At 37.6% G+C, this 15674-nt stretch overlaps 1 protein-coding gene across 1 annotated transcript in view; it reads right to left on the reverse strand.

The window, feature by feature from the left end:
* Positions 1-15674, reverse strand: part of ATRNL1 (attractin like 1) — an 808908-nt gene that overhangs the window by 668438 nt on the left and 124796 nt on the right. Inside the window, exon 10 of the mRNA XM_018041487.1 lies at positions 609-763. Within this exon, the coding sequence (XP_017896976.1) occupies positions 609-763 (155 nt within the window). The remainder of the gene's footprint in view (positions 1-608; positions 764-15674) is intronic.

Below are 15674 nucleotides of genomic sequence, written 5' to 3' on the forward strand. Positions count from 1 at the left end.
TAAAATCAAATAAAACCATAGACTTATTATATTTCTAGATTCCCTGGTAAAAACTTAGTTACTTCCATTCTTAGATATGTTCTGGGTTTCCATTTTGTCCCAAAACATTATTTCATTAGCTCTTCTCTCTTTATATGTCTTTCTCTATCAGCTTCCTGTACCATGAAAGTATATCTTGTGCGTTTAATTTAAATTTTTCTGTGCTCATCCCCACTAAATCTAAAATGCTTGTATTCCTACTCTCTGCAATGTAAATCTGGTAGTGCTTCATATCTATCCATTATCAAAACTAACACAGTAATAGTCGAACAAAACAGACTAATAAAGTGCTCATGTAGGAATACAAAACATAAAAGCCTTCAAATAGGACACTCAAACCCAGATTTCTCAATTCCCCTGCCTCCACCACTAATTCACCTCAGTTCATTTGTTCCCTTCCCCTATACTACTATTTATGCTGAAATTGGAGAGAATTCCTTTCAAAATCTGTCACTAAATTTCTCTCTCTAAAATGACATATACACATGCTGTCTAGTAATGTATTTGAGAATCTCTACATGAAAAATTTCTGGTATTTCCTACTTTGTACAGTCCTAACAGATACATACCTATGTCATATGCCAGGAAATCGGCAGAAAAACATTTTGCACCGTTACTCAAGGAAGTGTCATTATGGGTATTTCCTCCAAAAATAAGCATAGCTCCATTGATAAGAACAGCTGAATGAAGGTATCTGGCAAACCCACTTTCTTTCAAAATAGTCCTACAGGATAAAATTTAAAAATGTATTACAAAAGATAAAAAGACCTCCCTGATCTTATATCAAGTACAGAAAGGATCGAGTTTGAATACAGAATTTTCCTTGGAATTGTAAAAATAACACGCTTTATTACTTTCAACAAATGGCCTCTAAACGTCAATATTTTTTAAAAATACTTTGAGATTCAGAGTACCTTAAAATGCTTTGAGGAAACACAATATTAAACATAATCATTAATGATTTCATAATAATTTATATTTTGCATTTTGTTTTTATTTATAAAAGTAGGAAACAAGTTTTCTTTAAACTAGAGGACTGACTTATAATCAGTTTTAAATACCAAAGGAAATAAATAGTTAAATGTAATAAATTTACTCTAAACAGTATGCAGTTAAAACTATAAGACTCATATGGATCCAATAAAATGTTTTTTAACTCATTAAATATATACATAAAAGTGCACATAGGTCTAAAACCCAATGAATTTCTACAAGATGAACACAACTAAGTAATGAGTACTAAGACCAAAAAATAAAAAATTACCACTATTCTGATTCTAACAGCAAACATTTAGATGGCTGTCTTTGTGCTTTACAAAACGTAAGGACATAGTTGGTATTCATTTGTATTCATGTTCATTGCTTAAGATTATTTTTGAGATATATCTATATTGCGTATAATTGAAAATCTCAATACATTTTTGAGAAACAATAAAATTAAGGTAAATGTTCTTTTAATTAATTACAGTGCAATTCTGAGAGAAAAACTACAAATATATGTTCACAAGTATACTTTACCTGAATGAACTAATATATATTAAAGGTTCAGGACAATATGAGTCAATACTTTATAAATAAATCCCTAGTACAAACAAAGAATCAGAATATAAACACAGTTAACATGTATGGTACAGTTAGTAAGGCAAATATACTATCTCAAAAACCATAGATTTAGTACCACTCAAAGGACATGAGTTTGAGCAAACTCCAGGAAAAGGTGAAGGACAGGGAAGCCTGGTGTGCTGCAGTCCATGGGGTCGCAGAGTTGGACACAACTGAGTGACTGAACAACCACAAATTCTTAAAGAATATGGAACTGACCTCCAGAAAGGCAACATAAGGAGATCCATAAACAATCTCCCCAGGGAAAGAACTATAATTGGTAAAAATTATTTTTTAACAAAATGTCTTTTTTGGATCTCAAAACCTTTTGCCAACAGCAACAACAAATAAAGAAATAATTACTCAGGAACATCAACTAAATCTCAGTAAGAATGGCAACAGATCATGATACCTGACTCATTACCAACTCTCATTTGTCCCGTTACCACCACCTCCCCACACATACACAACCTGTTCAGCAAGACTGCTCAACCCCAGGCTGGTAAGGTTGAGAACAGAATACTCCTTTGTCCCTCAGTTCCTAGTTCAGGCCAATAATATACAACCAGGAGCAACAGATTGCCAATACTTCTCATGCCCCCTAATTCTTGGTGGCAGAAGCTCTATTCAAGGAGAAAGCACAAGAGGTCTGAGTGCTCATTCTCTACCTTGCTCCCACTCGCAGGGTGGAAGCTATACACCAGGCCTCACAGACAGATTAAGAACACAATGGCCCAGAAATCTTCACCCCTAATTTACAGGGCAACAGTTCCAAGATAAAAGGGGAAGGCTGAGAAGAGCAAAGGCTACCATCAATATCCAGTGTACATAACACAGTGGTGTCACTGAAAGAACAAGCTACAAGCCCCTACCTATACTTCCAAAGCAATCACAGTGAGGTTATCCCCAACAGGGAGAGGCAGCCTAAGAAAAGGAAAGGCTCAAAGCTCTCCCAAGGGAACCTGACTTCACTGGGTACAGGGCAGCAAACTTCAAGCCTTAAAGCCTTCAGAAACAATGGAGGTTGTTTCTCAAGTATCTATGTGAGAATAAAAAGTTAGAAATAGACCAACCAGAAGTTTATTGGAGAGAATCAGGTGGAAAGACAGCTAATAAGAGCCTTCCTGGGGTCAGAACATCAATGACTAGCCTCAAAGACTACCACTGTAAAAGGTATAAAATGCAATTCAGACCGTGGAGCAATTCATGCCCACAGAGCTTTGCTGAATGTAACAGAACTATCAGTTGGCAATTAGTAGAGGCTAGGGTGTGAGGAAATGGCAATCCACTCCAGTACTATTGCCTGGAAAATCCCATGGACAAAGGAGCCTGGTAGGCTACATACAGTCCCTGGGGTTGCAAAGAGTCAGACACGACTGAGCGACTTCACTTCACAGGGGGTGAGGATGATACAAACAGAGGCAGATAGCTTAACAAAGAGCTCAGAGGAAAAGCCGAAGAACTCTGCTAAAATCCCGATCATCCCAGGGTGACTATGTGCCTCCCCAGCCTGTACCATCTGAAGAGGAACATCAGAGGACGCATGTGGAGAAAAAAAGAGACTTCACTAAAAGAATTCAGCCAAGTCTCTAAACAAATGAAATTACAGCAGCCTCAGGGAGGGAGGAAAAGTCAGGATCCAGAGTTGCTGCAATGTACTGCCTAAAATGCCTGGCTTTCGGGGAAAATTACGGCATGCAATGAAATAGGGAAGTGTGACCCATGCCACACACAGGAATAACAGCAAGCAACCACCTTTGAGAGAATCCAGATGCCAGATGAAACAAAAAAAGACTCTAAAGCAGCCATTAAAAATACTTAAAGAAAACAAAATTTAAAGAAGTATAACAATGTCTTATTAAATATAAAGCATCAACAAAGAAAAATAACCAGGAAAAGAAAAATGTGGAGTTTTAAAGTATAAAATTGAAATTTTAAAATTTAGCAGAGGCTCAATAGCATATTTCAGCAGGTAAAAGAAAAAAATCAGTGAACTAGTAGATAAATCAGTAGAGATTCTGCAATTCCAAAAACAGAGAGGAAAATGAACAGTCTATGAGAAATGTACACCACCATTAACAGCAAGAGCATGGATTTACTGGGAATTCTAAGGTAGAGGGGGAAAAGGTAAAAAATTGTTTGAGAAATAATGACTGACAACTTCCTAAATTTGATGAAAAACATTAGCATACATATCGAAGAAGCTCAACAAACTGCAAGTAAGAAAAAAGTACAGAAAGAGCCACATTCAGACATAAAATAGTAATACTGAAAGCCAAAGATAAAATCTTGGGCAAAAGAAAGAAGGTTATTTGCATACAAGAGAACCCCCATAAGATAAATAACTGACTTCTCATCAGAAACAATAAGAGCCAAAAGGCAATGGGATGGCATATGAAAATGTTGAATTTTTTAATAAGCCAGAATAAGAAGATACAGGGGAGAGACATTATCAAGGTGCTGTAATAAGACTTTCCTGCTGAGAATAAAAAATATTGCCTGTCATATCAGTAAAAAAAAAAAAAAAAGGATGCTGCAGCCATAGAGCAATCACATTGCAACCTCGATGGTGAGCCCTGAGGAAACTCAGAATGGAAACAGAACGCCGCCAATGAGGCCACCCTGGACAGAGCACCCTGGGCAGACTCAGGATGAGAAGCACAAGATACTGGCCCCAGATAGCCGAGGTGCATCTCAAAGCAATGATTTCTATGAGCCTCGATTTTGTATCTTTTCATACGTAGAAAAAAGTGCTAAGTTCCTTCATTTGAGATGTCTGGTTTTCCTTAAGTAACAGTAATCTTCTGATGTTCTGACTACATGGACTTTGCTGCAAAAACTCCTATTAACCTGGCTTCTCTCTTGCCTTTCTGGAGCAGTCTCTCAGTTATCTGAGATGCTGTGTCTTGGGCCTAAGTCCTTAGATTTGTCCACCAAATAAAACATAATTCTGAACTTTTAGGTTGCGCGTTATTTTTTCAGTCAACACCGCCTTGGTGCTCCCACAGAAGCAGTGATTTTGTCAACTACTTGGAGACAGGAGGACATTTGTGAGAGCCCAGCAGTCCAGCAGAGAAGTCCTAGCACTACTCAGAGCAAAACTTCCAAGAACAGGAAGGAAGCGATTAGTAACAGTTTAACTTTCTCACTTCACCTGCCCCAAGGCAACAACAGCTCACTGCCAAGAAAAACTTCTTCAAGCTGCTGTTTCTCCCATGAGCAAAGAGACAGCCTAGTGGGTGACTAGCGTCCGCCCAAGCAGGGTAATGCCCAAGAAGCCCACTTCTTTTTCACGCCATTCATAATGGGATCAGCAGGGGAGGGAAATCAGGGCTCTCAGCAACCAGGGTACAAAACCCAAGGAGGGCAAAGGTTTCTATTAACTACCTCAGGAACTTTACCAACAACCCCAGCCATAAACTACATAGGATGAAGTAGATTCACACAAGCTAGCGTACGCATGCTGCCAACAATCCATATATCCTTCCCCCATGTAGCCAGGACCCCAAACACACCCTTGCACGAGCACACATGTATAACTGGCTCCACTCTGTTGAGTGGCGAAATGTGCATAACCTTGAACACTTTAGGCACTTGCACACTTCAGGCAATGCCCTGGGGAAAATAAATAACAAGTTCTCCATAGCAGGCCTAGCTTTGTGGAGTTGAGAAAATGCAATCTCTAAAATGTATAAAAACTCACATAACTCAATAGAAAAAAAAAAAAAAAGAACAATTTAATTAAAAAATGAGCAGAGGATCTGCATAGACATTATTCCAAAGAAGACATACAAAGAGTCAATAGATACATGAAAATCATTCAACAAGGAAATGCAAATGAAAACCACAGAAATATCACCTCACACACACACACACACACACACATACTTGTTGGAATGGTATTCTTGAAAAAACAGAAAATTACAAGTGCTGGTGAGGATGTGGGGAAAAGGGAACAGTTATGAACTGTTGATGGGACTATAAATTGGTTCAGTCACTGTGGAAAACAGTATGGAGGTTTCTCAAAAAATAGAACTACCAAATTATCCAGCAATTCCACTCTATTTATCCAAATGAAATAAAACAACTATTTCAAAAAGAAATCTGCACCCCCATACTCATTGCAGCATTATTTATAATAACTAAGGCGTGGAAACCACCTGAGTGCCCATCAACTGTTGACTGGAAAAAGCTAGAGAAATATCATTCAGGCACAAAAAAGGAAATCTTGCCATTTGCAACAGCACAGATGGACCTTGAGGGCACTACACTAAGGGAAATAAGTCAGAGACAGGCAAATACATTATGATCTCACTCATAGGGAGAATCTAAAAAAATCTTTTAATGAACTTATAGATATGAAAGGTAGACTGGTGGGCACAAAAGGCAGGTGGTAAAAGATGGTCAAAAGGCATGTTTCCAGTTATAAGGCAAATAAGCCCTGATAATATAATATTCATGGAGATTATATCTAACAATACTGTATTATATTTGAAAGTTGCTAAGAATTTAAAAGTTCTCATCACAAGAAAAAATAATTTATAACTATACGTATAAGTTAACTAAACTTACTGTTGTAATCCTTTTACAACACAAACGTATATCAATTCACTAAGCTGTACACCTAAAACTAATATAATGTTATATGTCAATTATATTTTAATTGAAAATAATTAACAAGTTTGAAAAGCTAAGTCTTGGTAAGGATGTGAAGAAAAGATCTGGAAGTACTACTGATGGGAATGGAAAGAGGTATAGTCAGTTTGGAAAACAGTATGGACATTCCTGAAAAAGAAAAGAAAAACTAAACTACCAAGAACTATCATATGATCAAGCAATCCCACTTCTCTGTATATATATCCAATAGATATAGCAAAAGCCTTGAAAAATTCCAACACCCTTTCCTGATTAAAAAAAAAAAACAAAAACAGAACACCCAACAAGAGAGAGACAGAAGGTAAATTCCTCAACCTGGTAAGGATGAATGGTGCCCACCCCAAGAGATGCATCCATGTCCCAATCTCCAGAACCTGGGAATGTTACCTTATTCGGAAAAAGTATTCTTTTCAGATACAATTAAATTAAGCATTTAAAGATGAGGAACTCATCCCAGTTTATCCAGTGGATTTAATCCAACGACAAGTGTCCATTTAAGAGACACACAGAAAAGAGGAGGAGGTGAGGCAACCGGCCTAAGACCAAATACTTAAGAACAAAGACCATGGCATCTGGTCCCACTCAGTTCAGCTCAGTTCAATTCAGTCGCTCAGTCGTGTCCAGCCGGCTCTTTGTGACCCCATGAATTGCAGCACACCAGGCCTCCCTGTCCATCACCAACTCTCAGAGTTCACTCAGACTCACGTCCATCGAGTCAGTGATGCCATCCAGCCATCTCATCCTCTGTCGTCCCCTTCTCCTCCTGCCCCCAATCCCTCCCAGCATCAGAGTCTTTTCCAATGAGTCAACTCTTTGCATGAGGTGGCCAAAGTACTGGGGTTTCAGCTTTAGCATCATTCCTTCCAAAGAAATCCCAGGGCTGATCTCCTTCAGAATGGACTGGTTGGATCTTCTTGCAGTCCAAGGGACTCTCAAGAGTCTTCTCCAACACCACAGTTCAAAAGCATCAATTTTTCAGTGCTCAGCTTTCTTCACAGTCCAACTCTCACATCCATACATGACTGCTGGAAAAACCATAGCCTTGACGAGATGGACCTTAGTCGGCAAAGTAATGTGTCTGTTTTTGATTATGCTATCTAGGTTGGTCATAACTTTTCTTCCAAGGAGTAAGCGTCTTTTAATTTCATGGCTGCAATCACCATCTGCAGTGATTTTGGAGCCCCAAAAAATAAAGTCTGACACTGTTTCCTCTGTTTCCCCATCTATTTCCAATGAAGTGATGGGACCCGATGCCATTCTCTTCGTTTTCTGAATGTTGAGCTTTAACCCAACTTTTTCACTCTCCACTTTCACTTTCATCAAGAGGGTGTTTAGTTCCTCTTCACTTTCTGCCATAAGGGTGGTGTCATCTGCATATCTGAGGTTATTGATATTTCTCACGGCAATCTTGATTCCAGCTGGTCCCATTACTTCATGGCAAACAGAGGGAGAAAAGGTGGAAGAAGTAACAGATTTCCTCTTCTCGGAATCTAAGATCACTGCAAATGTTGACTGCAGCCATGAAATCAGATGACAATTGCTTCTTGGCAGGAAGCTATTATGACAAACCTAGACAGCGTGGTAAAAAGCAGAAACATTACTCTGTCGACAAAGGTCCCTATAGTCAAGGCTATGGTATTCCCTGTGGTCATGTATGGTTGTGAGAGCTGGACCATAAAGAAGGCAGAATGCCAAAGAATTGATAGCTTCAAACTGTGGTGCTGGAGAAGTCTCCTGAAAGTCCACTGGACAGCAAGGAGATCAAACCAGTCAGTCTTAAGGGAAATCAACCCTGAATACTCATTGGAAAGACTGATGCTGAAGCTTAAACTCCAGTATTTTGGCCATCTGAAGCAAACAGCAGACTCATTGGAAAAGTCCCTGAAGTTGGGAAAGATTGAGGGCAGAAGGAGAAGGGGGCATCAAAGGATGAGATGGATGGATGGCATCACCGATGCAATGGACATGAACTTGGGCAAACTTCAGGAGATGATGAGGGACAGGGAGGCTTGGCAAGCTGCAGTCCACAGAGTCACAAAGTCGGACACAACTGGGCAACTGAACAGAACAAAAACCAGAATGTAACTATTGAAGCAAATGGAGCGGTTCAACCACAACTCCAGGAACACTCACAGGCAAAGCTAGAAGAGGCAAAGAAAGGCCTTTTCCCAGCACTTCTGGAAGAGGCATGGCCATGGTTACACTTTGATTTTGCATTCCTGGCCTCCAGACCTGTAACAGAATATCTTTTCATTGTTTTAAGCTACACAGTTTGTGGTAATTTGTTACAGCAGCCTAATACAAAGGATACCTACAAAACTAACAAACAAAAAACATAGCTAACATCATACTTAAAGGTCAAAGACAAGATGTTCTCCCTCTAAGATCAGGAATAAGCAGGATTTTTACTCTGTCACTTCTGTTCAGCTTTGTATTTGAGATTATAGAAAGGAAAATGGGCAAGAAAACAAAGTGCATCTAGATGGGAAAGGAAGAAGTGAAACTCTACTTGTAAATGACATGATCTTACATAGAAATTCAAATAAACCTACAAAAAACTGCTATAGCTAATAAATCAGTTTAGCAAGTTTGGAGGTTAAAAGAACACTGTGCAAAAAATAAACTGTACTGCTATTACAAGAAATGAAAAATATTAAGATAAAAATAATAAAACAATTTTCAACAGGATCAAAATAAAGCATTTAGAAATAAATTTAATGAAACATAAAATTTATACCAGGAAGACAAGAAACTATTGAGGAGAGAAATTAAAGACAGCCTAAAAAATGAAAAGATACCTTTTTACCTAGATCGGAAAACAAAATATTGTTAAGATGGTCATACTCTCCAAACTGAGCTACAGATTCAACTCTCTACTCTATAAAATCCCAATTGGATGTTTTTTAACTAATAAACTCTTTGTAAGTAAAGCTATGATAAACATAGACAGCATAGTTAAAAGCAGAACCATCGCTTTGCCGACAAAGCTCCATATAATCAAAGCTACAGTTTTTCCAGTAGCCACATACAGATGTGAACGTTGGACCATAACTAAGGCTATGCACCAAAGAATTTTTTCTTTTGAATTGTGATGCTGGAAAAGACTCCTGAAAGACCCTTGGACTGCAAGGAAATCAAACCAGTCTATCCTAAAGGCAATCAATCCTGAATATTCACTGGAAAGACTGCTGAAGCTCAAGTTCCAATACTTTGGCCACATGATACAAAGAGCAGACTCACTGGAAAAGACCCTGATGCTAGAAAAGATTGAGGGCAGAAGGAGAAGAGGGTGACAAAGGATGAGATGGTTGGATGGCATCACTGACTTGATGGACACTAATTTGAGCAAATTCCAGGAGATAGTGAAGGGTAGAGGGGCCTTCAGTCCTGAGATCGCACTTAGCAACTGAACAATAAAAACAATCCTATGATTCATGTGGAAATTCAAGAGCCCAAAATAGCCAATTCAAAGAAAGGAAAGAATACTCTTTTCAACAAATGGTGCTAGGGGCACTGGATATCCAAAAGAAAGAAACTGAACCCTTCCCTTACTATATATACAAAAATTAACTAAAAATTGAATAAAATGCCTAAATTTAAGAGCTACAAGGGATGAAACTCATGGAAGAAACTGCAGAAGCAAATATTCTTTGCCTTGCATTGGGCAATGGATGCTTACTATGAGACCATTTTAACAGTATAAAATGTATAACAGATAAAACAGTCTTAAAAATTAAAAAATCTTGAGCTTCAAAGGACAATAAAAATAACATGAAAACTAACATACAGCATGGAAGAAAATATTTATAGGTCATGTATCTGATAAAGAATTTATATCTAGAACATATAAAGAACTCTAACAACTCTAAGAATAATAACTCTAGGAATGGGAGGGGCATTTCCTCACCTTGATAAAAAAAAAATTATCCAAAATTTATGCTTAATGGCAAGAAAACATATGCTTCCCTTCTATGAAAAAGAAAAAGACAAGATATATTCTGTACCACTCCTATTCAACATTTTACTGGAAGCCCTAATTAGTGCAATAAGCAAAAAAAAGGGGGGGGGATAAAAGATATACAAAATGGGAAGGAATAAATAAAACTGTCATTTTCACACATAACACGATCATCTATGTACAAAATACCAAACAATCAACAACAACAACAATTTTAAAACTCCTGGAACTAATAAGTAATTATAGTTTCAGGATACAAGGTTAATATATGAAAGTCAGTCTCTTTCTGACATACCAACAATAACCAATGGATACTTGAAATAAAGACACAACACCATTTACACAGCACCCGCACAAATTGAAACAGGTATAAATCTAATAAAATGTGGATAAGATCTATATTAGGAAAATTACAAAACTCTGATGAGAGAAATCAAAGAAGTAAATAAAGGGATAGTCCATATACATGGACAGGAAGATTTACTATTATCAAGATATCACTTCTTCCTAGTTTAGTCTATATGTTCACTGCAATCCCAGTCAAAAATCTAGAAAGAATAGTCAACACAATATTGTGGGAGAAGAACAAACTCAGAAAACTGACATTACTTGACTTCAAGACTTACCATAGAGATACAATAACCAAAACAGCATGGTACTAGGGGAAGAACAGACACACAGATCAATGGAACAGAACAGTGAGCCCAGAAATAGACCCACATACAGTCAACTAGCTTCTAACAAAAACAACTCAACAGAGAAAGACAGTCATTTCAGTAAATGGTGCTGAAACAACAGGACATCCAAATGCAAAAAAAAAAAAAAAAAAAGGAAAGAAAGTTGACAGATCTTATACCTTTTACAAAAATTAACACAGGATGAATCATAAGACAAAATGTAAAATACAAAACTGTAAAACTCCTAGAAGATAACACAGGACAACCACCGGGTGGCCATGAGTTTGATGACTTTTTAGATACAGCAACAAAAGGACAGTTTATAAAAGAAAAATGCTAAGCTCAACTTCACCAAAATTAAAAACTTAAGTTCTGTGAAAGACATCATTCAGAGAATGAAACAGTAAGCCACAGACTTGGAGAAATTATTCACAACAAGTATTTGATAAAGTACCTGAATCCAAAACATACAAAGAACTCTTAAAACTCGATAGTTAGAAAATCACTTAATTAAAAACTGGCAGAAGATCTGAAAAAACAGCCTTTCAAAGAAGACATAAAGATGGCAAAATAAGTATATGCATAAATCCTCAACATCATAGGGCACTAGGGAATTACAAATTAAAACAATGACTCACCACTACCTAACAGAATGGCTAAAATTCAAAACATTAACACCAAATGCTAGCAAGGGTGCAGAGCAACATTCATTGCTGGTAGGAATGAAAAATTGTACAATCACTCTTACAGCACTAAACACATTTGTTAAAAACTAAACACACTTACCACACAATTCAACAACTGTGATCACTGGCTGAAGATTTATGTTGATGCAAAAAACATTTATAGCAGCTTTATTAATAACTGTCAAAACTTGGAATAACCAAGATGTCCTTCAGTGGGTGAATGGATAAACAACTGCACCATATCCATACAACAGAATATTATTCAGTGATAAAATAGGCTATTAAGCCATGAAGAGACTTCAAGGAACCGTAAAAGCATATTGCCAAGAGAAAGAAGACAATCTAAAAAAGGATATATACTGTATGATTCCAACTATATAACAATCTGGAAAAGGCAAAGCAATGGACACAGCAAAAATATCAACAGTTGCCAGGGGTTGGGCAGGAAGAGCAGGAGGTGAGCACACCATTTCAAGGGCAACTGAAACTATTCTGTATGATATAGTAGCAGTGGAACATGTCATTATACATGGTGTAAACCCACTGGACCTATAACACGAAAGTAAATCCTAATGTAAACTACGGACTTTAGTTAGTGATAATGGATCAATATTGACATCAACTGTAACGAATGTACCACGCTAATGCAAAATGCTAATAACAGACTGGGGATGGGGAACATATGTACGTATTTGGGGATGCTTGCTGCCTACCTTTTGCTCATTTTTCTTTAAACCTAAAACTGTTCTAAAAAATAAAGTCTATTAATCAAAAGACAACAAGAAAATAAAGTGATGGTGATAAAAATTGCAGCTGCTTTTCCAGATATGATACCTTTATTACAATATATAAACCAACTTCCAGTACCTAATAAACAGATAATTTTTTTAAAAATACATGAATTGCAAAATGGGATCTGAATTTCTCACTTTCAAAAGGGATTTGGGATTTAAAAACATGAAGGAGAATAAGCCTAAAATAAATCCTACAATGTTGTATTACATTATTATGCAGCTTAGACAGACAGATATACAGTAATAAAGATATACACCAATTTCTATAAATAGATACAGATGTATGTTTGTAAATCTTCTGGCTCTATCTTTTGACAGGGTCTATAAACAATAGAATTGGAAAGACTAGAGATCTCTTCAAGAAAATTAGAGATACCAAGGACAAATTTCATGCAAAGATGGACTCAATGAAAGACAGAAATGGTATGGACCTAACAGAAGCAGAAGATATTAAGAAGAGGTGGCAAGAATACACAGAAGAACTGTACAAAAGGATCTTCATGACCCAGTTAATCACAATGGTGTGATCACTCTACCTAGAGCCAGACATCTTGGAATGTGAAGTCAAGTGGGCCTTAGGAAGTATCACTATGAACAAAGCTAGTTGAGGTGATGGAATTCCTATTGAGCTATTTCAAATCCTAAAAGATTATGCTGTGAAAGTGCTGCACTCAATATGCCAGCAAAGTTGGAAAACTCAGCAGTGGCCACAGGACTAGAAAAGGTCAGTTTTCATTCCAATCTCAAAGGCAATGCCAAAGAATGTTCAAACTACCACACAGTTGCACTCATCTCACACGCTAGTAAAGTGATGCTTAGAATTCTCCAAGCCAGGCTTCAGCAATACGTGAACCGTGAACTTCCTGATGTTCAAGCTGGTTTTAGAAAAGGCAGAGGAACCAGAGATCAAATTGCCAACATCCGATGGATTATCCAAAAAGCAAGAGAGTTCCAGAAAAACATCTATTTCTGCTTTATTGACTATGCCAAAGCCTTTGACTCTGTGGATCACAATAAGCTGTGGAAAATTCTAAACGAGATGGGAATACCAGACCACCTGACCCGCCTCTTGAGAAACATATATGCAGGTCAAGAAGCAACAGTTAGAACTGGACATGGAACAACAGACTGGTTCCAAATAGGAAAAGGAGTACGTCAAGGCTGTCTATTGTCACCCTGCTTATTTAACTTCTATGCAGAGTACATCATGAGAAACACTGGGCTGGAGGAAGCACAAGCTGGAATCAAGATTGCCAGGAGAAATATCAATAACCTCAGAAATGCAGATGACATCACCCTTATGGCAGAAAGTGAAGAAGAACTAAAGAGCCTCTTGATGAAAGTGAAAGAGGAGAGTGAAAAAGTTGGCTTAAAGCTCAACATTCAGAAAACGAAGATCATGGCATCTGGTCCTATCACTTCATGGGAAATAGATGGGGAAACAGTGGAAACAGTGGCAGACTTTATTTTGGGGGGCTCCAAAATCACTGCAGATGGTGACTGCAGCCATAAAATTAAAAGACACTTACTCCTTGGAAGGAAAGTTATGACCAACCTTGACAGCATATTAAAAAGTAGAGACATTACTTCGTCAACAAAGGTCCATTTAGTCAAGGCTATGGTTTTTCCAGTAGTCATGTATGGATGTGAGAGTTGGACTATAAAGAAAGCTTAGTGCCGAAGAACTGATGCTTTTGAACTGTGGTACTGGAGAAGACTCTTGCGAGTTCCTTGGACTGTAAGGAGATCCAACCAGTCCATCCTGAAGGAAATCAGTCCTGGGTGTTCATTGGAAGGACTGATGTTGAAGCTGAAACTCCAATACTTTGGCCACCTGATGCGAAGAGCTGATTCATTTGAAAAGACCCTGATGTTGGGAAAGATTGAAGGCAGGAGGAAAAGGGGATGACAGAGGTTGAGAAGGTTAGATGGCATCACTGACTCAATGGACATGAGTTTGGGTGAACTCCAAGAGTTGGTGATGGACAGGGAGGCCTGGCGTGCTGCAGTTCATGGGGTCACAAAGAGTCGGACACAACTGAGCGACTGAACTGATAAACACATCAAAAGAGTAATAAACATACCTAGTCCCCTCATCTTGTTTTTAAATACAATTATGTACCAGAAGCAATCAAGGTTCCTTGAGGAAATAAATGACTTACTAGAGCAGGAAACTACAAGATGTAAAAAAATTTTATTTATTTTATGCCTGTGCCTAAAAGTATAGAAAGGCACAAGAATGATTGGGGACGTGTCTTAAGAATACAGAACACTTACTGAAAAAGTTCACAGAGGCCAAATCTGGGACACTTTGGGCACCAAAAGAAAGAATAGTAATAGATTATAAAACATTGAATAAAATAAAAATCTATCAATTCATACTGATATAAGTGAACATACAACTTGTGATATTTATACGGAAAAACATTAGCATACCACCATATGGTAATCATCATAGTAATAACTGTTTCTCACAAGAATTATTAATGGATGCTAAAACTAGTGTAAAATATATACAATCTAGAAAGTGCTACTGATGAACCTATCTGCAGGACAGCATTGGAGATACAGACAGGGAGAAGAGACTTATGGATATGACCGGGAGAGATGAGAGAGGGAGAAAGTGAGATGAATGGAGAGAGTCGCATGGAAACATACACAATTACCATATATAAAATAGATAGCCAATGTGAATTTGCTGTATGACTCAGGGAACTCAAACAGGGGCAACCTAGAGGAGTACAATGGGAGTGGGAAGTGGGAGGGAGGTGCAAGAGAGTGGGGACATACATCTACCTGTGGCTGACTCATGTTGATGTATGGCAGAAATCAACACAATATTGTAAAGCAATTATCTTTCAGTTAAAAATAATTTTTTTAAAAAATTTAATGAGAAACTGTGTTTACCTAAGCAAAGAGTATCCCCCACAAGGTTATTACTTAAAAAAGAAAAATTGTATCTTTACAGAGAAGAAACCTGAAACACTTTAAACATTACTTTAACCAAAATATAAAGTTAAACTCTACAGAAGGTTCACAGCAGCCTCACTCACAACAGCCCAAAGTGAAAACAACCCAACAACTGTCCATCAACTGATGAGTGGATTAACAATACGTGGTATATTCGTACAATGGAATATTATCCAGCCATTACAAAGAATCAAGTGCAGAAACATACTACAGTATAGACAAACCCTGAAAAAATTATGCTAAATGGAAGAAGCCAGATGCAAAAGGTCACGTACTGTACATTTTATTTACC

The sequence above is a fragment of the Capra hircus genome, chromosome 26 (assembly GCF_001704415.2).
Source record: "Capra hircus breed San Clemente chromosome 26, ASM170441v1, whole genome shotgun sequence".
NCBI lineage: Eukaryota > Metazoa > Chordata > Mammalia > Artiodactyla > Bovidae > Capra > Capra hircus.